This window comes from Copadichromis virginalis, linkage group LG8 (assembly GCF_057382275.1).
Source record: "Copadichromis virginalis isolate Kocher_CV1m ecotype Utaka linkage group LG8, C_Virginalis_male_GT1.1, whole genome shotgun sequence".
Classification (NCBI taxonomy): Eukaryota; Metazoa; Chordata; class Actinopteri; order Cichliformes; family Cichlidae; genus Copadichromis; species Copadichromis virginalis.
The window spans coordinates 13,589,449-13,614,758 of record NC_140625.1 but is presented as its reverse complement, the minus strand read 5'-3'; the positions used below and the strand labels follow the sequence as shown (position 1 = coordinate 13,614,758).

The following is a 25,310-nucleotide window of genomic DNA, read 5'->3' as shown; positions in this document are numbered from 1 at the left end:
GATTAATAAGCGCTGACACTCAACCTGACAAAGTGTGAATTTGCCAAGGCCACTGTAACATACTTGAGCAGGGAAGTGGGATGTGGTCAGGTGCGGCCCCTTAGCGCCAAAGTGGTGGCGATTAATGAATATCCCACACCTAAATAAAGGACTTGAACTGTGCAGATTCCTGGGAATGGTAGGTTATTACAGGAACTTCTGCAAAAACTTCTCCTCCATAGTCCAGCCATTAACTGATCTACTTAGTCCAAAAGTGGATTTTATATGAAAGTGCAAAATTCCTCCTCTGCCACACTCCTGGCTGTAATCTAAAGCACAGCGTTAACATAACTTTATGGCAGTTCAGGTACTACCATAAACAAGGTATAGCGTCACATCAGCAGTGACAACATCAGTGACATCGCTTCACGTCCTTTATAAGATTTTTTTTTCCTGATGTGTCATGATTTTTAGTATTCCCCAAAATCCGTAATTAGTAATAAGCTGTTGAAAAATAAAAAGATCACCTTAAAAAAACCTAGTACACATATTCTCTGTGTTTTAATTTGATGCAGGATGAAAGCAAACATGTCACACTGATGTGTTACAGCATTTTTCTTTTTTTAAATGAGTGAAGTTATCAAACCAGAAGCCAAGAGGCTTGATGTTGTGTCCAGTCCTACTGGATCCCTACTGTCTGTTTAACGAGCAGGCTGTGAAGTGTTAACAGCTCAATGTTGCTCTTTTTTTTGGCACCTGTTAGATGTTTAGTAATGATGCTGGATTCCTGATTCCTTGCAAGCTTTGTTTACTATGTAACTGAGAGACATTAGATGCAAGCAGCTTGACTCCCGGGGGCGGGTCTAGCGTTAGACGTTTTCTCACTGGCTGCGTGCGCAGAGTATTACTTTGAACAGGAATAGGAAACAAGCATTAATGAACAATACTAATCAGATGTTCTACAGCACCTGAAACATTTGAACAAGCTAAACAAACACTGGATGACTGAATAAAATTAGCACTAAATCTGGTACTTGAACACAGTGAAATCTCTTCATTTCTAACATATTTATGGCTGTGATGAACACGCAGCGCTCTGAAAATGGGCTTAGGTTAAATTTAGAAGAGGGATGAATTAAAATTTAAAAATAAACAAAAACATATTTCAAATTAATGTATGAATTTAACTGACAAATTCTGAGAGCCTGTGGGCGGGACCTATTTTCAATGGGCGGGACCTATTTTCAAACATCAAAGCAAAGAGAATGAGGCCATGACATCACAGTCACCAAAATTCTATAAATAGGGGTGAAACAGCACACTGGTCAAGCACGTTTCTTACTTACAGTCACGAGCGATTCACTAGACGAACTTTTGTTCTGCTACAGCCAACTTCAAACCCTGATTCACATTTGATTATCGAACTCACATCTGATTATCGAACTCACATCTGAATATCTTATTTAGTGTAACACGCTAAATTTGTTTCAAAGTTAAATATCAAAAATGAGCAATCAGGAAGGAAAACCAGAATTTGTCTTCACTCTGCCAAAGAGTGCACTCGACAACCTCATGCTGGTTAGGAAAGCCTTGCAAAACTCTCTGACTGAAAACAAACTTTTAAAAGAGGGTGAAAGTAGAGCCAGACAGCAAATCAAACAGATGATGACTCAAATTTCAAACATGCGCACCAAGCTGGAGCTGTATGAGAACCAAGCTGCAGGAGTCACTGACGAATCAGTGTCGCGCAAACCGCAGGTGAGCAGCGCCACCAAAGAAAAAGAGCAACAGACGTGTTCAGATCAGGAAAAGGTCAGCAACCTTGACCTTGAGATGAACTGTCTGAAAGAGCAGCTTCAGCAGAGGGACAACGAAATCCTGATGCTGAAACAGGAGAAGGACACTCTGTCTGCCAAGTTCACGCAGCTCCAGAAACATGAAAGAGATCTGAAAGAAACTATGTGGAATGCTCTGTGGAAAGAACAAACACTGAGAGAGAATCTGGAGCAGGAGAAAAAAGTCCTGGAGGAACAAAATAAGAAACTCCTGGAAGAACAGAAAGTGGTGAAGGACACAAAAGAAGAAGTCAAAGAGGCCATCACAAAATGTCAGGATGCAGAGAAAGAAGAGAAAGAACTGGAGGAGGACAAGAAAGCTCTGCAGCCACAGAGTGAGGACTCCAGCGAGATTAAAGAAAGTCAGGCAGAGACAAACATACCAGAAATGCAGACAGAACTGGACACGCAGAGAAAAGAATTAGTAGAGTCTCAGACTGAAACACAGGAGACGGCAACCCCAGAGTCGTCCTCATCTGATTGTCTGAGTGGGGAAAAGTTGTGTGTCAACAAAGTGATTGAGTTGGTGGTTTCACAGGCCATAGAACAAGTCTCCACTAAATACAAGCTCTTCACAGAGCGCCTCACTGCTGACTGCATCAGCGATCGCCTGATGGAAAAAATTTGGCCTGAAATTGAGCTGAAACATTTGGATCTATCCCCCAAATGGCTGAAAAACATAGACAAGGCCATTCTCAAGGATCTTTGCAAAAGACACAACTGCAAGGGAAAATATCTGATTTTCAATCTGAGGGAACAGCTTGATAGTATTACTGTCCCAACCTTCACCAAACACCTGTTGGCATTACCAACAAGAGTACTTAGTGTCTCTAAACACAGGGAAGAGTACCAGGAGGCTGTGAAAAATGTCACCAAAGATCTGGTAATGCACGCTATGAAGGGAGAAAATGAGGCAGCTACATGGAATGCAGGAACATCAGAGTTTATTGTACAGAGGCTTTCCCACAAGATCTGGAACAAAATTTTGTCCAAAAGCTACAAAATGTCCATGGAAAACATTGAACAACTCGGCCTGAAAGTAGCCAATGATCTCCGTGAAAAGTGGCCTTCTCCAATACTGTTAATGAGGTCAAGCAACCCAGTGGTTGACGAAGCGGTCGTCAGCATATTCAAAAAACATGCCAAGCTGAGGAGCCAAAATGTCATCTTGAGGGTTTTCTCATGTGCACGCTAAAATCGAACTGAAACGTGCACGTGATTCTGTTACAAAACTCTTAAACTGGCGTCAAATGTTCTTTTAATTCAGCAACCTAAATTACATTTTAAAACCCCAACTTCCTTCCCTCATCACTAACTGGCCGAGGCAGATGGCCACCCCCATCTCAGAGCCTGGTTCTGCCGGAGGTTTCTCTCTTTTAAAAGTGAGTTTTTCCTTCCCACTGTCGCCAATGTGCTTGCTCTAGGGGGTTCGTTTTTGTGCATTATTGTAGGGTCTTCACCTGACAATATAAAGCACCATGAGGGAAGTGTTGTTGGGGCTTGGCGCTGTTTCTTATCTCAAAATGTCCAATTACAACAGGACATTTTGAGTTAAGAAACAGCGTCAAACCACAAATTAAAATAAAAAATTAAATTAAAAAAAACAACTGTGACTTTGTGCTTCGTTTCATTTGCTGTAAATTTGCTAAGAATGTAATATAAGATTAGAATAGTGTGTCTCAATATTATGTATCATAGCATCATTTCCCAGTTTGAAGTGGATGTCATAGTACTGTCCTTCTGTATGTGAAAAAACTCAGAAGATAAATAAAGTATAACCTGTGTTTGATGTTAGCTGGTTACATTTGTTTAGATATTCTACTTTCCGTGTTCCAGATCACTTTGCCCAGATAGCTTCCTGTATTTGAAGATATTTACAAGTATTTCTAGTAGGGCTGGGCGATACATTGAATTTTTAGGTTATTTACATATATCGTGATACAGCAAAACAGAAATGTTCTTATTTGAGATTTTCCTCACATTGCCCAGCCCTAATTTTTTGCACCCAATACAACAGGCAATATGGTATAGTATAAAGCAACATTTGTGCTGATGTGTGTGCTGGAAGCCCCAATGGGTGACACCAGCTAAGGTGATCGGGAATGACCGAATTAAGATCACGTGGGAGGTGGGTCGTGTGGATGGCTTCAGTTGTCACAGCTGTACCACATCCAGCTGTTAACCTGAGTGAATCATGATGAGCCCATAAGAAACAGCAGTCAGCTGCTTTGAAGTCTGTGTTGCAACATCCAGCGTGTGGCTGTTTTACACACAATGTGTGTGACCTCCGTCACGCAAACATGAATGACAAAGCAATACTGAAAGTAGTAAGAAGTGTGGGAAAATGAAACTGAATGTGTTTCAGCGAGGGAGTTTTCTATATGACGTTATCAGTCTCTCACATCATTGCGAAGGAATTTTGACCCACTCTTCTACATCACACAATGTTGTTTTGGATCATCAAGTTATCCTAAGTTTCTCTTGTGCACAGCTCTCTCACGGTTCTGCCACAGCATTTAAATTAAATGGAATCTGGACTTCGTGGCTGGACAATTCAAACATTCAATTGTTTTTCAGCCATTCTGTTGTAGATCTGCTGCTGTGCAAATACACAGAGAAAGAGAACAATGGTTTTCTCCTGGTAACCATTGAAAAAAATAATTGTTCAGCCCTTTTCTAATTCAACTGTCATTAATATTTAACATGCTGTGGCAGTTTTTCTGAGCATTGCACTCTCTGGCTTTGGGATGAATTTTCTCCTGGGAGGTGTAACAGTCTGTTAACACACACCTGAGTGCTCTATGCTGATGCTCAGCTCTTGATCAGTATATCAGTCCTGGGGTAATTTTTGCCTAAATCTGCATGACCTAGCTTGAGTAATAAACTCTTGTCACAGGATCCAGCTGAAGGAAAAATGGTGAGCATGCACATGACATAAGCCATGGAGCACTGCCACGAACATTCATAACATGCGGACATCATGGTTCAGGAATCTGGACACACTCTTACTGACTTTGTGTAGAAGCTCTGTGTGTTTCTCTTGTTTTCCATGAATCCTCTGTGACTGAGAGCCAAACGATTATGAAACATAACCAGCTTCTCTGGAAAACAGCATTTTTGTCACACACACAAGAAGAAGCAAATAAATTCAGTTACAACAAATGAAAGAAAACTTTTGTTATTGTAAGTCAGGAGACTGAGACTTGACTCATGCATCAACATTTTCCCAGTTCTTAAATGAGTCTACACACAGGCATATTTTACAACAAGGAGACGTGAAACCGATGATGTAATCTATAGATGGTTTATTGCAGCAGACTCAGCTGCTGGAGTTACTGTGGTTTGGTCCTGAACCTCTGACTTCATGTCAAAGTTTTCACAGTTGGAGAGAAGCTGTATCTTCTCTCCAGAGCACACCTCCACCTCACCTGCTCCCTACTCTCACTACATATCACAGTGTCATCAACAAACATCACAGTTCACAGAGACTCCTGCTGACCTCATCTGTCAGGCAGTCCATCACTACTGCTTCATCAGTTTATGTGGAAATAAAGACACAAATCAAATCAAATCAAATCACTTTTATTGTCACATCACATGTGCAGGTACATTGGTACAGCACATGTGAGTGAAATTCTTGTGTGCGAGCTTCACAAGCAACAGAGTTGTGCAAAATACAATAATGTAAACAAGCAAAATACAAGAATGGCTACATCTGAAACTAATAAATATATGTACAATATATAATAGTATATGCATTTCTGGATGTGTATACTAAATATTTTTCTACGTGTGTGTGTGTGTGTGTGTGTGTGTGTGTGTGTGTGTGTGTGTGTGTACACATATTTTACAAATTAAATAGAGTAAACAATAAATAAAATATATAAAATAAATAAAATAAAATATACAGAGTGAGACATGTGCAAAACAGTGGCATTACTGTACAGTATGGAGTGCATAATGTTAAAGTTCCAGTAGTGAAGCTGAGGTGTCTATGAAGTGTTCAGCAGTCTGATGGCCTGATGGAAAAAGCTGTCTCTCAGTCTGCTGGTTCGGGACCGGATGCTGCAGAACCTCCTTCCTGATGGAAGCAGTCTGAACAGTTTATGGCTGGGGTGACTGGAGTCCTTGATGATCCTCCCCGCTTTCCTCAGGCACCGCTTCCTGTAGATGTCTTGGAGGGAGGGAAGCTCACCTCCAATTATCCGTTCAGAGCACCGCACTACTTGCTGGAGAGCTTTGCGGTTGTAGGCGGTGCTGTTGCCATACCAGGTGGTGATGCATCCAGTGAGGATGCTCTCAATGGCACAGTGATAGAAGGTCCTGAGGATGCGGGGGCTCATGCCGAATCTTTTCAGTCTCCTGAGAAAGAAGAGGCGCTGCTGCGCCTTCTTCACTGTTTTGTTTGTGTGTACTGACCACGTAAGATCCTCAGCCAGATGTACACCAAGGAACCGGAAGCTGCTCACTCTCTCCACAGCAGCGCCGCTGATGGTGATGGGGGTGTGTACTTCTCTGCACCTCCGGAAGTCCACTATCAACTCCTTTGTCTTTGCGACGTTGAGGGTGAGATGGTTGTCTTGACACCAGTGGGACAGGGCGCTGACCTCCTCCCTGTAAGCCGTCTCATCACCATTGGTGATAAGACCCACCACTGTAGTGTCGTCCGCAAACTTCACAATGATGTTGGAGTTGTTAGTGGCTGTGCAGTCGTAGGTGTAGAGTGAGTATAGGAGAGGGCTCAGTACACACCCCTGTGGAGCACCAGTGTTCAGTGTGACGGGGGATGAGGTGATGCTGCCCAGTCTGACCACTTGGCGTCTGTCAGACAGGAAGCTAAGGATCCAGCTGCAGAGGGAGCTGCTCAGTCCTAGATCCTGCAGTTTCCTGTCCAGCTTCGAGGGAACGATGGTATTGAATGCTGAGCTGTAATCTACAAACAGCATTCTCACATACGTGTCTCTCTTCTCCAGGTGTGACAGGGCAGTGTTTAGTGTCAGGGCTATGGCATCATCAGTGGACCTGTTGTGGCGGTATGCGAACTGTAAAGGGTCCAGTGAGACTGCGGTCAAGTGAGCCCTCACTTACGAAGTCACAGTCAAGCTAGCCGCCCCGCCAGCCGCACCTAAAATGTGGTTGCACTACTCTTACGCATATTACGGTATAGGTGCCGACTGGCTTAGAAACAAAGTGTTTTCTGTCCTGACACTATTTTACTTCACAATCCACTCCCAGTTTTGGTTTATCTCCACTTTCCCCCCTGTGATCCACAGCCAAAATTACTGTATGATTCAGAGAAAATTAACAATAAAATTTGCCCAATTTACTCTACTGTACTCTTAATATTCTCATTTTTGAGCTCAGATTACAGGAAAACTGTAAGAGGTGACACAGATATTTCACTGGATTATGACTCTGGGTGACCCCCACTCTTCACACTGTCATCCACAGCAAAAATTACTGTACGGTTTTTGAGAAAATTGATAGTAAAATCTTCCCATTTTGCTTTACTGTACTCTACATATTGACATTTTTGAGCTCAGATTACAGGAAAACTATAAGAGGTGACGCAGATATTTCACTGGATTCTGACTCTAGGCTGTCGCCACTCTTCACCCTGTGATCCACAGCCAAAATTACTGTACGGATTTCCAGAAAATTGATAGTAAACTTTGCACAATTTACTGTACTATACTCTATATATTCTCATTTTTGAGCTCAGATTACAGGAAAACTGTAAGAGGTGACACAGATATCTCACTGGATTATGACTCTAGGCTGTCGCCACTCTTCACCCTGTGATCCACAGCCAAAAATTACTGTACGGTTTTTGAGAAAATTCATAGCAAAATCTTCCCATTGTGCTTTACTGTACTCCACATATTAACATTTTTGAGCTCAGATTACAGGAAAACTGTAAGAGGTGATGCAGATATTTCACTGGATTCTGACTCTAGGCTGTCTCCACTCTTCACCCTGTGATCCACAGCCAAAATTACTGTACGGATTTCCAGAAAATTTATAGTAAACTTTGCACAATTTACTGTACTATACTCTATATATTCTCATCTTTGAGCTCAGATTACAGGAAAACTATAAGAGGTGACACAGATATCTCACTGGATTATGACTCTGGGTGACCCCCACTCTGCACCCTGTGATCCACAGCCAAAATTACTGTACGGATTTTGAGAAAATTCATAGCAAAATCTTCCCATTGTGCTTTACTGTACTCCACATATTAACATCTTTGACCTCAGATTACAGGAAAACTGTAAGAGGTGACACAGATATTTCACTGGATTATGACTCTGGGTGACCCCCACTCTTCACACTGTCATCCACAGCCACATTTACTGTACGGTTTTTGAGAAAATTGATAGTAAAATCTTCCCATTTTGCTTTACTGTACTCTACATATTGACATCTTTGAGCTCAGATTACAGGAAAACTATAAGAGGTGACGCAGATATTTCACTGGATTCTGACTCTAGGCTGTCGCCACTCTTCACCCTGTGATCCACAGCCAAAATTACTGTACGGATTTCCAGAAAATTCATAGTAAAATCTTCCCATTGTGCTTTACTGTACTCCACATATTAACATCTTTGAGCTCAGATTACAGGAAAACTGTAAGAGGTGACACAGATATTTTACTGGATTATGACTCTGGGTGACCCCCACTCTGCACCCTGTCATCCACAGCCAAATATACTGTACGGTTTCTGAGATTGCTGTGTTGACAGAGTATGATAAAGGCTAAGAAAATATACTGCCTAAAATAATATCAAATTTATACAACAAATTACAAAATTGCCACATCTGCTGTTATTGCCATGTGTTAGAGCATTATTTAGTCACAGAAAATACATATCATTGTAATATCATCAGGTGGCACGGTGGTTAGCACTGTTGCCGCACAGCAAGAAGGTCCTGAGTTCAATTCCACCATCAGGCCGGGGTCTTTCTGTGTGGAGTGTGCATGTTCTCCCCGTGTTTGCGTGGGTTCTCTCCGGGTACTCCGGCTTCCTCCCACCGTCCAAAGACATGCAACTTGTGGGGATAGGTTAATTGGATAATCCAAATTGCCACTAGGTGTGAATGTGGGTGTGAATGGTTGTCTGTCCCTATGTGTTAGCCCTGCGACAGACTGGCGACCTGTCCAGGGTGTACCCTGCCTCTCGCCCTATGACAGCTGGGATAGGCTCCAGCACCCCCCGCGACCCTGAAAAGGATAAGCGGAAGCGAATGGATGGATGTAATATCATCAGTAAAAGAAATACTCCCACTATGTAAGACATGTTTTTAAATTCAGTTAATAAATATTTTATCAAGTCCATACAGATGTTTAAAGACATAATGCAAAGCATGTTTGTTTCTTATTGCTTACAAATGTGTTTGCCTTTAACATAATTTACATTTCATTTATACAGTTTCACAGACGAAACAATAAAATCGGTTTCCTGAACTGTTCTTGATGGCCCAAATTTTGAATCCTTTTGAGGGTGATGCATTATCCAAGAAAGTGGGAAATTTGTTCATTGATCTCTGACCCTAGCTGACTATGACGCCTCCTAATTCTGCTTCCAGCCTTGCTGATTAATTTGTTCTTCCTTTTGGCATCCCTGTCACTGATGCTGTCACCAGTTGTACACAGCATCTCTGTTTGTCCACCAGTCTAATCTGTAATTCAGGTGAACCCAGAATTACATGTATCTTTGTAATGTTTCAAAAAATATACACTATATGTTGATGGGCATTGTCACACTTTTCTTTCCTTTATAAGTAAGAATCTCTATGGTTTTAATGACAATTCATATACAGATTGTGGAGGACATTTAATTCAACATTCAAAAAAGTTCCTCATCAGCAGACTATAGTACAATTTCAGCCCACTGTTAATAAACCCATCCAATGCAGGGTTATCAGAGAAATTATGCAAATGTTATGTTTTCATGTACTGGTAATCTATTTATCATTTATCATGATTCCTGCTCTGATGATTACTTTCTTCTACTTCTGTAATTTTAATAGATAAAGGATGTTGAACATTAAGCTCCAAACAGGATGAGTGAGGAAGACCACAGAGGAGAATCGTGGATGTAGTAAAAGAATACATGCAGCTGTTTTTTTTTCATGGTGGAGGAGCAACTTCTGATACTATCTTAAAGAAAAAACACATCAAATTGAAGACTAAAAATAATGACAACAATATGTCTACATTTTTTTTTATTAATTCCTTAAAGTAAATGCAGTCTTGTCATGGTCAGAGTTGCCCACTCATATTTAACTAATTCAAATACAATTACTGCATATCAATGCTTATGTTCTAATAAAAGGCATTGTTTAATACTTCTTCCATGACAACCCAAATAAATCAATGAGAGGGAAACGGAAATATTAGTAATCAGGCAAGGTTTACTGTTCATTTACCATTCCCTGATAACAGTAAGCTTAACAAAAGAAAAATGTTGGGGACGAGAGCCGGGCGGCTGAGCCAGATCAAAGACATTACTAAAACAAAAAGACGCCAACAGCTTCCCTAAAGTGGAAATAAAATAATATGCAAAACAAAAGGCCTGTGTACCTGCTTGACACATACAGTGGGGCAAAAAAGTATTTAGTCAGCCACCGATTGTGCAAGTTCCCCCACCTAAAATGATGACAGAGGTCAGTAATTTGCACCAGAGGTACACATCAACTGTGAGAGACAGAATGTGAAAAAAAAATCCATGAATCCACATGGTAGGATTTGTAAAGAATTTATTCGTAAATCAGGGTGGAAAATAAGTATTTGGTCAATAACAAAAATACAACTCAATACTTTGTAACATAACCTTTGTTGGCAATAACAGAGGTCAAACGTTTACTATAGGTCTTTACCAGGTTTGCACACACAGTAGCTGGTATTTTGGCCCATTCCTCCATGCAGATCTTCTCGAGAGCAGTGATGTTTTGGGGCTGTCGCCGAGCAACATGGACTTTCAACTCCTGCCACAGATTTTCTATGGGGTTGAGGTCTGGAGACTGGCTAGGCCACTCCAGGACTTTCAAATGCTTCTTACGGAGCCACTCCTTTGTTGCGGTGTGTTTTGGATCATTGTCATGTTGGAAGACCCAGCCTCGTTTCATCTTCAAAGTTCTCACTGATGGAAGGAGGTTTTGGCTCAAAATCTCACGATACATGGCCCCATTCATTCTGTCCTTAACACGGATCAGTCGTCCTGTCCCCTTGGCAGAAAAACAGCCCCATAGCATGATGTTTCCACCCCCATGCTTCACAGTAGGTATGGTGTTCTTGGGATGCAACTCAGTATTCTTCTTCCTCCAAACACGACGAGTTGAGTTTATACCAAAAAGTTCTACTTTGGTTTCATCTGACCACATGACATTCTCCCAATCCTCTGCTGTATCATCCATGTGCTCTCTGGCAAACTTCAGACGGGCCTGGACATGCACTGGCTTCAGCAGCGGAACACGTCTGGCACTGCGGGATTTGATTCCCTGCCGTTGTAGTGTGTTACTGATGGTGACCTTTGTTACTTTGGTCCCAGCTCTCTGCAGGTCATTCACCAGGTCCCCCCGTGTGGTTCTGGGATCTTTGCTCACCGTTCTCATGATCATTTTGACCCCACGGGATGAGATCTTGCGTGGAGCCCCAGATCGAGGGAGATTATCAGTGGTCTTGTATGTCTTCCATTTTCTGATGATTGCTCCCACACTTGATTTTTTCACACCAAGCTGCTTGCCTATTGTAGATTCACTCTTCCCAGTCTGGTGCAGGTCTACAATACTTTTCCTGGTGTCCTTCGAAAGCTCTTTGGTCTTGGCCATGGCGGAGTTTGGAGTCTGACTGTTTGAGGCTGTGGACAGGTGTCTTTTATACAGATGATGAGTTCAAACAGGTGCCATTCATACAGGTAACGAGTGGGGGACAGAAAAGCTTCTTACAGAAGACGTTACAGGTCTGTGAGAGCCAGAGATTTTCCTTGTTTGAGGTGACCAAATACTTATTTTCCACCCTGATTTACGAATAAATTCTTTACAAATCCTACCATGTGAATTCATGAATTTTTTTTTCACATTCTGTCTCTCACAGTTGAAGTGTACCTCTGGAGCAAATTACTGACCTCTGTCATCATTTTAAGTGGGGGAACTTGCACAATCAGTGGCTGACTAAATACTTATTTGAGTTAGATTTAAAACCGTTGCAATTGATTACAATGAATGTTCTCATAAGAAGAATTATTTGAATTTAGTTACTATTGTCTTGTTGAAACACAGGTCGCATATTTGTGGAAACAACAGGAAACGGAAGTTGTTGTTTCTGTGGTCCCATCTCAGATTAGAGGTAACAACTTTGTCATACATCACAGTGAGTTCCTGACCCTTAGACCACACAGCTGGCTTGTTGGAGAGGTATGTAAACTAGTTATTTAAAAAAAAAAAAAGTACTGCATAAGGTTAACGTTAAAGCTGGGGCAGGACATTAGTTTTTCCCTACACATTCAGTAAGTACTACTTTAGATCGACATTCCAGGCATATCCTCATGACTGAATACTGAGTATACGTAAGTAAAAAAAATCTTTATTAAACTTTGTATTCCAAAACTTTATCATGTTTACAAAGTAATAAAAGGTTATTTATTATACTCCTCAGGTCATTGAAAGTCTCCTGCACCACTGGGCCATTCGGCTAAATCAGGGGAATAATATCTACATTATGAACCACTACACGAGCGGTGTGATCCTCTATGGAGAGAGAGAACTAATCAGGAGACAAAGCTTGTCCAAGGTAAAAAAATTTTTTTATATATTCTAGAATTAATTTTTTAAAAGTTAATTAATGTCTCGAAATGGAAAAGGTATTGTTGCAAATTTGTAATTAATTCCTAATATGTCACAGGTGAACTTTGACAACTACAGAGCCGTTTTATCCTTTGTGAACATTGGAAATATACACTGGAAGTTTCTGGTTAGTATGAGCAGCATTTCTGTGAAAACAGTTTGTTTCAATAACACATTATTGAAAATTTATGTACTTTTTAAATTTATATATCTATCGCAGTACATAAATGCAGATGACAGCTGTCTGTATTTGGTCGATCCTTCAAGAAACTCTTTGGAGCAGGAAGAGTCTGACCGTGCAGCCAAAAGATTCCGGTAATTATGCGTTATTACATGTATATAATAACATGAAGTATTAGAGAAGTGACAGGAGGACTTAGGAGGTCTTTTTCTAAAGGTGAACGTATGGTTGTAGATTAAAGTTTAATAAAATCTGTGGTTATCAGTTCTTTAAAGAATTTAAAAAAATAATTCAAAATTACACACATATGTAATTTTAAATAATAAAAAAAACACTGACAGTGTTTAAGCAGTGATACATTTGAGACAGTTAACATTTGTAGATTTAAAAGAACATGTTAATAATTTTGATACTTCATCTAACATAATGTAGAGCACAGGGCTTTCTGACACACCATTAAAAACAGTGATATGTACTATATGTGTCTTTTTCTGTGTGACTTTTATCTTTCATTATTATATAAATGTGATGTATGTTATGTTCACAAAGTGAATACTTCAAAATGAGGAGGACATGCTACAACAAAACAGACTGGGTGAATGTGAGACTTCGAGGAGGAGTACTGACACATCCATTTCAACGGGATGGTTCTAGCTGAGGAGTAATGGTCATCATGGTATGGTACCACATTAACGCAATAATATTTTTCTGTGAAATTAGATAAGAAGATGGGGTGGGGGAAGTTAAAATAATCTTAAAAGGTTAAATTGTGTAAACAGGAAGTGTAACATTTGCAGATGTTTTCAATTAATTGTTTTTGGGGGTTTTTATTTCAGATGGTCAAAGTAGTAATGGAAGCATTCCCAAATAAACCAGAAATGACATTTTTGACGACAAAAAAAGAGATGGCCCAGGCACGAAGGACATTTGCACAGACAATACTTGAGGCCTCCGGTGTGTAATATCTTCTTCAAATGGACATATTTATTTGTGTCAAACTGATGAACACTAACATATATATATATATATATATATATATATATATATATATATATATATATATATATATATATATATATTTAAAAATTGTTTTATGTTATCTACAACAAAGTATTTGACTCTGTGTCTTAAAGATTGTAATTGATTAAAACATAGAATTATTTACGTAATGTGTTTATGAAAGTTCATATGTTTTTGTTTACAGATCCAGCTTGTGGGGGAATGTAAACAGCCGTAATAATCACTGCTGTAAATTCCCTCGGTAGCCAGAATGGCCGGCACTTAATCATCTGGTACTCTAGGTCCGGTGAGCAGAAGGATTTGACCGGGTGCACGTTCGCATAATCACACCAGCTGTTGTTGATCATGAAACATACACCACCGCCTCTGCTTTTCCCAGTAAGATCCTGTGACCTGTCCGCGCGATGCACGGAGAACCCCGGTAGTTGTATTGCGGAGTCCGGTACCTTGTCCGATAGCCAGGTTTCTGTGAGGCAGATCACGCAGCAGTCCCGCATCTCTCGCTGGAATGAGATCCGTGCCCGAAGCTCGCACAGCTTGTTCTCCAGAGACTGCACATTAGCCAGTAATAAACTGGGTAACGGTGGTCTGTTAGTGCGCCGTCTCAGTCGAACCAGAACGCCAGATCTTCTCCCTCTGCGTCGGCGTTTGCGGCCTCCAGGGCCAGAGAACAAAGGCGTCTCAGGTGAGATGAATGGGGGGTCTGCAAACGGAGCGTCCGTGTTGCAAAACTTGAACTCCGGAAAGTTATAAGAAAGACCGTCTTTTATGTCCAGTAAGGTTTGTCGGTCGTACACAAGGAGACATGTGCTACTCGCGAAAAAATGAAGGAAAAGTAAAATTAAACACAGAAAAAAGCTGTTGCTTGGGGGAGCTCGCGACAAGGCTGCCATACTCGGCGCCATCTTGAATCAGAACAAAACATCATAGAAGAAAAAGAAGTGATTTAATACTTTAGTAATTACACTGAAGAGATGAAAAAGTTTTCAACAAACAGAGATTTGATGTCTAAAATATTCATTTCTTCGATTAATCAACATGTGAGCTGAACTCACAACTAACATCTTTTGTAAAAAAGGAGAAAACATTCATGTCAGAGTTTAGATTTGCATTCGAGTGGTTCAAAACAATAACGACAACAAAAACTTAATGCACATTATTTAAAGCTTAAGTGTTGTGTAGAAACCTCATAAATACAACCAATGTCGTTTTCACAAATGTAAAGTTTAGTGGAAATGTTCAGATGTCCACTTTTCTTTTTTTCTATTTGTAATATTCTCATTTCAAAGACATTCAAAGCCATTTGGAGACATGCAGAGGTCCTTAAAGCTGAACCTAATATAGTCAACACTAGTTATTTAACTGAGGTAATCACTCTTTCCCCCACAGTCCTATGATTTTTCCCTTTTTCTGTAAAGCAATGTAAATACATTTTTAATACTTTGAGTCAAGTTTTAATATTCATATAGGAATAAACTACAAAAGAAACACAGTCACAAATATAGGCCATTGTTAAGGGTTCAATATTGAGGAAGGGTACAAGAGGTAAATCGAAGAATAACCACACTGATCCGGCTGGGTGAAGTCAAACAATGATTTAATGCACGCGTGGGAAGATCACTGCGTACGCAGACAGCAATTGATGATCTTCGACTTAATCAAAGCATAAACATATATTTTATACCATCAGGGCTTAAATTTAATGACGCCCCCTCAACGTCAGATCCATTTCATACATAGGTCAGATCAAAACCACAATAATTTTTAACACAGTTTAAAAAGAACATTGTCTTCGTCTTCCCAGCAGGTACTTCCTGTCACTGCCGGATGCTCGCTTATCATCTTGACACATCAGCAGCAGTTCTGCTGTATATATACAGACACCATATTTACATACATACTTAGCATCAACATAATGTTCAAAAGGAGTCTGATTCTTCAAGTGATAAACATTTGGCTTGGATGTCCAGGAACTCTCGGCCAGAGCTTTTCAGCTGCCGGCTACACACACACACACACACACACACACACAACAACACAACCTCAGGTCCCGACACGTCATATGCAGTGGAGGTGTGATGAGCTCATTGAGCTCCGCTGTGTCAGCCTCACCTGCAGCCGTGCACAAATCAAAGTGAAGTAAGAAAAACCGGAACAAACGCACACTAATCATGAAGCTACAGAGCCCCTTTACTCACATGGGTAAGGAATATTTTCATTGCATGTCCACATGTTGATGTGGCAACAAGACATATACAGCAGGTTACCCCACAGTCAGACGCCTGCCATCTACCAGCTAACTGTGTGAAGAGGAAAAATTGCTATAAATGTCTGTTTTTTTGTTGACACGCCTCCTCAGTTTATGGTAGAAGCAACTTAATCCAGTGCTAAGCACAGTGAGACTGATTACGTTGACATTCGTAGAAACCTTCTTGTCTGGGAGGAGGGATGGCAGACTCAGTCACTGCTGACAATAATTTTAACCTGTTACATTCTTTAGAAAAGATGATCCAGTGAAAGAGCCTTTGAAAAAGGATCTCTTCACATGTAAACAACAATTATTTATTACAGATTTGATAATTAAAGCCTCTCATTTTCCACCTCGTTTACCCTTTAATTTACGACTGATATGTTGAAATGTTTTGACACACAGTGAAATGATTTAATGCACAGCAGAAAGTGCATATTCAAATTCATCTCCACATTAAGATGAATAATGCCTTGAGACATTATATCTGTGGCAAAAACAGACAAAAGGTCAGAGTCCTAGAAAACACAGCCAAGTGATCTCAAATAAAACATTCTACATGACTCGGTCTCTTTCCAGTCGTCCCATGGATATCAAGTGCACATCAGGAGTAAAAGTTCTCGGCCAGCTTCCTCATTCTTTTATTGCAGTGTGCTGATGGGGTGGGCGGATGATGAGCTGCCACGTTTGCTGCGGCTGCAAACATACAAAGTCCCACTTCACCTTCAGGTTGCTGCTTTGTGCTGGCCCCTTTAAGCTCATCTTTGTCAGGGTTTGGATGGAAGACTTTATAATAAATAATTTTAAGTATTAGACCGAGGACGTAAACTGCAATAACACAGGCACCTGTGATTAAAGCGTGCATGGGCTCTATCACAAAATCAGGAGGATCTGTGCTCATCTTCCAGCACCACACAGCACAGAGGATGCAAATATCAGTCAGTATATACCCGTGATAGAGCACAGTCCTGTACCGCGTCTTCCCCTCGGCCACATTAAACCAGTCGAAATACCAAATGATGCCAACAGTGGCTCGATAAAGCCATTCTCCACAAGGACTTTCCATGAAGTCCGTCTTGGATCGCCAAGCGAAGAAGAATAAAACCAACCAAGAGCAGATGAAGTGGGCAAAGATGAGGCAGGGCAGCACGGAGGCGAAAAGAGCGAGAGCAGTGAGACGAGAAGAGATGAGAACCAGGTTCCAGATGAAGTAGATGACTGATGAGGTTATCTTCTGGTTTTCTTTGGCAGGCAGGAAGGAGCGCAGCGAGCGATGGTAGGCCGTCACAGTGAAGGCGATAGCTGAGGCTGAGCCGACGGCTTTTAGAACTGAGGGAGAACGAGAGGCAGCGTCAGAACAAGCAAAGAGAAATGTTGTGAAGTGTGCCACTCCACATAACGACAAGCAAACCTGGTCCCAGATCAACAACTTTTAATGTATCATAACTTTGGTATATTTAGAGAAATTTTAGGTTCAGGTTGTGCAAAAGTGCAAAAGTCTAGCATAGGCCTCAGTTTTCAACAGAGTCACATATGAAAATTTTAGGTCTGAAAAAACACATTTGAAAATGTTGGCTTCAAAATGCAGATAAAAATCAGACCTTTGATATGGTAGAACTGTTTGGATCAGGCCCCATCACTCACATAAAAATAACCTGAAAAGCACTTTGTTAAGTTTTCCCAACTGAATGATCAGGAAGAAGAACAAGGATCCCATGCATCCCAAGCATCACCGATATTAAACTGGTCCAGGTTTGTGATTGAAACACTGGTTTAAGCCATTAGATTAGTGGTTATTTAAAAAAAATCAGTTTTCAATTTGTAACATTTGAAGTGGGTGTAAAATTGATTTGAGCTCAAACATGTTTTTCAGCGCTGAATAATTCACGTGGATATCGCCTGTATTTAAGAGTTATCGAAGATCAACAACATCACCTTTAAAACCACTCCCGTGTACTTCACCAGCCTGTAACTCACAAAGCATTTGTAGTGTGAAGGTAAAGTTTTGCATGATTTCAACAAATATGCCAGAGTTCTTATACAAGGAAATCAGCTGATTCTGTGAGGGTCATGTGGAAGGCAATGACCTGTCTTGGGTTCCTCTTCAAGCATTGTTCCTTTTAATGGTTAGGGATTTTCCTGCACAAGAAATTTTTTGATATGCATGTGATCGGTAGCTGGAGTTACAAAGGACACAAATTACATTACTTTTTTTAAAAAGTTTTTTTTTAAAACTGTGGCACAGAAGAACATGTGTCTGTATTTGTTTGGATTAGGCTAATCGTTCTAGGCCAAATACATGTTTTTGGTCTCTCACTCTTATCAGATTTTTGTGCATGTGGCAGAAATTCATCAGGAATAATACTTTAAACAAAAACATGTAAGTACAATAAACATGGCTTTGTTTTTGAATCTTTTAGCCGAGCGCCGGAAAATGTTTCAGCGCGTGGTGACCCTGTTGTGTAACTTTATGTGGTCTGCCACTTCCTGTCCAGGTTGCTGAGGTTCCTAAACACTGAGGTTGGAGTAATTTCACTTACAGATGATAAAGGAATATCTGGGAGGGGAGACATTTCACAAACTGAATGGTTACTGAACTATGGCTTGATATTACAGCACCACACTTGAATTGAGTGAGCTCTTTAGAGCAAAGCATTCTTTTAAAAATGTTTTTGACAGCGTGGCTAGCTACCTTAATTATTTTGTACACGGTGGCACTGAGATCAAAGATCTGTGGCTGAATACTTTTGTATTGTGCATATTGTATTTGTACTGTGTACAAAAAGTGCATACTCTATGTCTAAGTACACTGCTAGCATAAAAATACTTTCGGCTTAGTTGAAGTGAATATGGGTGAGCTGATCTTTGATAATCTGAAGACTTTAAACTTACTTTAAAGTAGCAATGAGCCTCCCCATTTAGTTTTTCATTAAGAATTTATTTTACAGTGTCACTATTTCTGCCCAAAACATACATGACTTTAACTCGAGTAATAAACTGTACCTGTAACAGGATCCAGATGGCCCTGCTGCAGAATGATGGTGAGCATGAGTGTGAGCTGCGGGGCGCTCTCTGAAAACGTCTCTACGATTCGCAACATGCTCAGATCTTGGCTCAGAAACACAGCTACACCCTCAGGGTCAGGGAGCTTTGTGCGGAAGCTTTCTACAGCCTTTTCCAGGACTCCTGCGTGCCTGAGAGCCAAAATATAATAAATGAGTCACAACCAGGTAAAGCAAATCCAAATGTCAAACACACCTAGTTGAATTTTCCTGAAAGCATTCTTGTTATGGAAGCAAGTGAGCAAATGAAATCAGTTTGCCCGACACACAGTGAAGGAAAGAAAACAAAATGTAGCTTATCTTGTGAAACAGAGAAAATTAAAGCATGACTCGGGAATTCGGGAAGTTATAAATGCTGATTTTCACATAATAGTTCAAAAATAAGATAAAATGAAACTGACAGAACCACAGCACTACAGATGATGAAATCTGTACTCTTGTGGTTTAATGCACAAACCTGATGGAGTTCTTGCACTACAGGCACTTTAAACACGCTTTATTAATTTAATACTACCTGAAGTAGATGCCCAGCTGGAAAACATGCAACAGTTTGAGCAGCCTCTTGGTAGGCCAGCCCTCGACCTTTGTCTTCATCCTGAACTTGTCATAGCTATACCAAAGCCAGCTGTAAGCCTGAGTGAGCAGTGACGAGACCAGGAGCAGAAACAGCAGAACAGCAAGGCACACGTAGGCCTTTTCCTTATAGAAGGACACAGCGGTCCATATATCCAGCCCTATGTCAACCAGGTACAGCGGCAGGCCCACACAAGTGAAGAGGAAGTCCCAGCAGGAGTATTTAAAGTTAGCCTGAGTGCCTGACATGTTCACCCGTCTCTCTGCGTGCCTCTAACACAGCTGCATGTGATGCATGAGCTGAAAGACAACTTATATAGACAGATAACAAAAGTAAGCTCAAGATTTGAGAGTTTCAAAACCCCTCCTACCAACCAGCCCGTGTCCTGAAACTTATCTTAAAGGCACATTGTGTTAATTCACACACATACACACCTCCTGCTGGCGAATATCCCGCTAACAGTAAACATCGTCTTTGGATGACTGTCAGAAAGACTGAAACTGAAATTCCTTTCTGGATATTTTAAGCATCATCCAGAAATCCTGCCCTTTAGTCTTCTCCTTACCTGGCACAGGTTGACAGCTGTGAGGTGGGAGCCCTGCATTAATGCACCCGCTGGTTTACCTAAAGGGGAAGCCCAGATCTTTTTACTGTAAGCCAATGACTTACAGTAAAAAGATGTGCGGATGCTCGTAATCTGGGTTTGCAGAAAGACACAAAAACAAAAAGAAGTGACTTAACTTAGGTACTACTTTAATAATTGCACGGGACAGATGAGGTAAATGTTTAACAGGAAGTAATCCCCTTAACTTTTCATACCAGCTGACAGCATGCCAAAAAGTGGCTCCAAACACTATCAACTCTTTTACAGAACAGAGTTTCAACATATAGTAAATGATGTAAATGATGATGTGGAGGCAGGTTTACTGAAAAAGCTGAGAGAAGGATGTGCTTTCAGCTCTGCATGTATACTAAAGTAAAAGTATCTTGGCACATGACATATTTGAACAAGCTAAACAGATAGTGGATGGATGAGCGACAATAACACTAGATTTGGCAGCTAAATGCAGAGAAATATCTAAAACATTCGTGTCTGTGACAAATCAGCAGGTTAGCTGAACTCGCTTTACAACACAAAAGAAAAAAGTAGAAACCAAGCTAGTGGATTTAAAACACTTGACCAGCTTTTGAAAAGAAACTATGAACGAACGAACTTACAGTGAAATTTACATTCAAAAAGGTTCCAGCAGCAACTCTAACAAGATAAAATAAAACACACACATGATAACAAAGGTAATTTAAAACCTCAGAAACAAGTTTTGCAGTGTTTCAAAAACAAATTCCAATTTAGAGGGAAAATCCAGATCTCCCACACTTTTAGTAAAAAAGAAAACCCACTAGAAACAATGTACAAATGTAAGATTGCTGTTTTTATTTTACTCTTTAACCAAGTCTCTTTATTAAACCATTTATAGCTTAGTTTTTATAATTACATACTGAATAAATACAATTCTATTCTAAATCTATTTCTAGAAATCCTAAAGTGAACTGAACTATAACACCTATATAGAAAAACTGTCTTTCTGCTCACACTTTACAGTAATCTTTAGGCTACTAACAGGCTGGAGTAATAAAACACAATTAAAAAGCACACAAACAGATTTGGTTGAGCTTATCAAACGATTCCTGCTTCAAACAGAATGAAAAATTAAACCTGTATGCAATTTTTTTTCAAACGTAATTTATACATTAGCCACAACACTAAAACCTTTAGCAGATTTTGTATTTGCTGAGAACACCCATAAACCTACCAACCATCAAACGCTCTCACAGCTCCTGTGTTGGTAACCCAGCAGGTCTGAGAGGCTTTGACAGCATGAGAGGATGTACACATAATTAGGCAAGTGGTGTTAATGTTGTGGCTGACTAGTGTTTGTATAGTTACAGTACAGTATTTGTGGTTGTAAGAAGCCACTGTGGGAGCATCTTTGTGTAAACACTGGACTGAGCTGAGTGCTCATCAGGTATTTCATTTGACACTTCAGTTAAAAATGTATCCAGAAATCCCCTTTATTACAATATAAACACTGTCTGTATGTTTATGCTTGAACGTAAAAGTACACTTAGTGTAAATACAAGTTTATTATTGCAAGTTTCTTGTTTCATGTACGATTTTAGAATCTGTACTTTGAAGCCACAGAAGGGAATGGTTCACTTCAGACATGTTTGCACCAGTGGGAATATTCGCATTTGCAGAGGTGATATTGTCCTATGTGCACATTGGACTATGAAGCTACAAGTTGGAGACCAGCTAATGTCTGATCTTAATTTGTCAATCATTTATGTTCTTAAGTGCACTTTGGCTGGGAAAACTTCAGAGTTTTAGTGCACATTGGAAAACTATTTTAGTGCACTAAGCCTGCAGAAAAAAACTGCAGCACAAATCTGAGAAACAGAAACAGATGCTTCATTCAGTAAAAAGCCAAACATCACAGATGAGGGGGCTCGGCACCGTTTGTGCCGTGAGGGTTTCGGAGGACTCTTTGATCTGTGTAAAAATTAGTGGCGTGGCAGGCCATGCGTTTGTTGACAAGTGTCGAGGACGGGGTGCTGTCCTGGATGGAAAAGTCTCTAAAGGACACTTCTGCTTAGCAGCAGATTCCACAGGAAATAGATTAAGGAGGACCCCCATCCCTGCTTGGCTTTGTCTATGAGGAAGGCACGCAGGCAGCGGTGGTAATCCACTACCATCCAGGCTATGGAGGTGGTTGAAGCAGCAATACTTACAACTGAAAAACAGAAGTCAAACCAAGAGGAAGTGAACAAGTGCACAACTGTGATGTTTGCTTGCTGTTCACAGAGAGAGAACTCACACTGAACTGTCCTGGCCTTGTTGGTGCGAAGTATGACGTGGATCATCAGGGTGAGCTGAGGTGCGCTCTCACAGAAGGTCTCGATAAGACGGAGCATGCTCAGGTCATGTGTCAGGTAAACAGCATACTCTGACCCTTCCTCTTTCCTCCACCAGACTCTAAAGCCCTGACGTATGGCGGAGATGTGTCTGAGTGCGGATGGGAGAGCAGCGTGAGAAAATGACACAGCAATGAACAAACCAAACTCATGGAAATAATCGGGTGTGATTCATTAGGAGAGGTCAAAAACAGTGTGACTGAGCTTTTCATACCTCATTAATTCATTTTTATGCAGTCAGTTGTGCTCAGACTTACTGGATTTACAACTTACCACACCTGACACTGACATTTGTACATGGCTTGAGGTGTTTTAAAGAAAAAATATGGTTTCATTTTTGATTAGAAAATAAAGAAAGTGAAAAAGCTATGCTAAGGAAACTTTCACAACAAACAGGCAGAGGCCTTAGCTGCTGTTGAAACACTTATTGAGAAACAGATTCAGTGATGAATTCGGAGTGATTACATGAAATGACCTTACTAACATTTAACAGATGTGTTTTACATTTACTTAGCTCCTAAAGCTAAAACCCGGGATGTTTTACTGTTTTAAATTATTAGCACCCTGAGTTTATTTATCAGTGCCAAACTTTAAAATGTTCAAAACAGGTACTACTATACCATAACACCTTTATTCATAAAGCACTTTAAAATAAACCGGGGTTCACAAAGTGCTGTACATATAAAATAGCATAAACAGAAAATAAAATCAAACATTAAAAAAAAAAATAGAGAATTAGAGAAAACAGAAAAATAGAGCCAACCTTTCAAAAAGTGCCAGAGGCTTCAGCAAATAAATATGTTTTAATACGAGTCTTAAACTCAAAAGGAGAAGACGCGCATCCGAACAATCAAGCAGCTGCATTACCCCGATGTTTATCAAATTAAAAATTTATTTCAGTTTTAAATTTATGGACTGTGCACTGTTGCTGTTCAAACATGAAAAACCTAGTGTTAAAGCTAAAATAAAACTGCTTTAACCTTGCCACACTTCCATAAAATCCTGCCATTTAGTCTTCTCCTTACGGTGACAGCTGAGAGTTGGGAACTCTGCGTTAAAGCACCTGCGGGTTTACCTAAAGAGGAAGCCCAGTTGTAGAACATGCAGCAGGCAAGACAACTTCACTCTGTCCCCGAAGAGCACGCTTTTCGCCCCAGTCTGTGCGCTGAAGCCCGGCAGCTCTCGGTCGTACTTGAACCAGAACCAACTGAACATCTGGACCACGACGGACGACAGGACCATGAGGCCAACCAGGACTCCGAACCAGAAGAAGTCTCCTCGGCAGTAAAACTCAGTGGCCACCCAAACATCGGAGCCCCAGTCTAAGAGAAAAGTGCACACTCCGATCACGGAGAAGACGAAGTCGGTCCAGGAGTACTTTGAAAAAGTTCCGCGCTCCATGGCTGAGCCTCCCTCTCTCAGCAGCTAGCTGTCCACTCGAGCTACCTGTTTCTGAGAAGCTAACCTTCAGCTAACGTCGTGTACCGTTATTTTCCTCCCAAAGTGGCTCCACAGTCTTCTTCACCACGATGAAGAGAAGTTGCAGAGGGTTTGACATTTTGAGCTCCAGTAAATTAATGTTACGCCCCAAGACAAATAAATTACGTTTAAAAACTAAAAAATACTTCCAAAGAGAAGAACGGGTGTGTTTGTGTGATTGTTGGCCACGCCCACCGCGGCTAATGCAGGTTTTAAGGGCCATCAGTCAAACAATACTGTTGCTCTGGGTCTAAACAGAGCGCGTTGTGTGTGACATCTTCTTTTGCGCATGCGGGCCGCTTTGAGCGTTCACTAGTGATGTGCGATACCACTGATTTCCTTTCCGATCCGATACCAAGTAATATTCAGGGTGGTATCGACGATACTGATCCGATACCGATACTTTGTACAAAACGGATTTTATTTATTGTATCTCAAATTATAGCGTCATAATGATTACAGGACATCAGAATACCTTCTTCTTATCACTTAATAATGCAGAGTTCATCATATAGAAATAAAAAAACTAAAGTTGTGTGCTATTTGAACACCTTGCCTGCCTGGAGGACTAAAGGACTCCGTGAGAGACTCTCACCCTAGCAGCACCTGTCCCTCTCCTCCTCTTCAGTTCGCCTCAACATACGCTCGTCATATTTTGTGATATGATTTACTCTGAGGTGTTTGACAAGGTTAGTGATGTTGCCACAACCATACATGCCAACCCTCCCGATTTTTCCGGGAGAATCCCACCTTTCTCCAGATTTTCCACCCGGACAACAAAGTTGAAAAACCATATCGCAGAATTCATAGCGCGGCCCAGCCAATTCCAGTTTCCAACAATGACGGCAGCGACTTAGTTTTAATATCACTCTTATTTCTCTTTCTGGGTCGCAAAAAAACTTTTAACATATTTTCAGGTGAGAATGTAGCTGTGTAAACTTCAAATATCTGAGCCGACCGACACATCGTCTTCAAACCCCCGCGGTCTTTCACCACTCGGGTTAAACATGATATACAAGTCACTTTGATAACTTAAAAATGTTCTTGTTTGGCTTTTTCAGTGTTTTATTTGTTCGTGAGTAAATCGGTTTGGCTGAGATTAAAGTTATTAGAT

General features: G+C 40.6%; 2 protein-coding genes and 1 pseudogene across 3 annotated transcripts; 1 reads left to right on the top strand and 2 right to left on the bottom strand.

Annotated features, from left to right (window-relative positions):
- The first annotated feature begins 12,259 nt into the window (after nt 1-12,259).
- Nucleotides 12,260-13,844, top strand: LOC146702896 (uncharacterized). Its single transcript, XM_085467221.1, has 5 exons — nt 12,260-12,609; nt 12,721-12,789; nt 12,883-12,977; nt 13,393-13,519; nt 13,680-13,844. Exons 1-4 carry the CDS (start codon nt 12,538-12,540, stop codon nt 13,499-13,501), a joined length of 345 nt encoding a protein of 114 aa, XP_085323347.1. The 5' UTR covers nt 12,260-12,537; the 3' UTR covers nt 13,502-13,519; nt 13,680-13,844.
- Nucleotides 13,845-15,443: 1,599 nt separating this feature from the next.
- On the bottom strand, nt 15,444-20,191 carry LOC146702895 (XK-related protein 8-like). Its single transcript, XM_085465961.1, has 3 exons — nt 19,688-20,191; nt 19,115-19,305; nt 15,444-17,440 (listed from the first exon to the last, which is right to left on the bottom strand). The coding sequence occupies exons 1-3, from the start codon at nt 19,993-19,995 to the stop codon at nt 16,716-16,718; spliced, it is 1,224 nt and encodes a 407-aa protein (XP_085322087.1). The 5' UTR covers nt 19,996-20,191; the 3' UTR covers nt 15,444-16,715.
- Nucleotides 20,192-20,479: 288 nt separating this feature from the next.
- LOC146702894 (XK-related protein 8-like) lies at nt 20,480-24,503 on the bottom strand (annotated as a pseudogene). Its single transcript, XR_014921910.1, has 3 exons — nt 23,793-24,503; nt 22,621-22,808; nt 20,480-22,536 (listed from the first exon to the last, which is right to left on the bottom strand). The product of XR_014921910.1 is annotated as an XK-related protein 8-like (transcript).
- Nucleotides 24,504-25,310: the final 807 nt, after the last annotated feature.

Excerpts from the sequence above, each read along its gene's own strand:
- LOC146702896 (XM_085467221.1), top strand. The coding sequence starts at position 12,538 with ATGAACCACTACACGAGCGGTGTGATCCTCTATGGAGAGAGAGAACTA. Across the intron at positions 12,610-12,720 it reads GGAGACAAAGCTTGTCCAAG|GTGAACTTTGACAACTACAG; the intron begins GTAAAAAAATTT and ends AATATGTCACAG. Across the intron at positions 12,978-13,392 it reads CGTGCAGCCAAAAGATTCCG|TGAATACTTCAAAATGAGGA; the intron begins GTAATTATGCGT and ends ATGTTCACAAAG.
- LOC146702895 (XM_085465961.1), bottom strand. The coding sequence starts at position 19,995 with ATGTCAGGCACTCAGGCTAACTTTAAATACTCCTGCTGGGACTTCCTC. Across the intron at positions 19,306-19,687 it reads CAGCTGGGCATCTACTTCAG|GCACGCAGGAGTCCTGGAAA; the intron begins GTAGTATTAAAT and ends TTTGGCTCTCAG. Across the intron at positions 17,441-19,114 it reads CCATCTGGATCCTGTTACAG|TTCTAAAAGCCGTCGGCTCA; the intron begins GTACAGTTTATT and ends GTTCTCCCTCAG.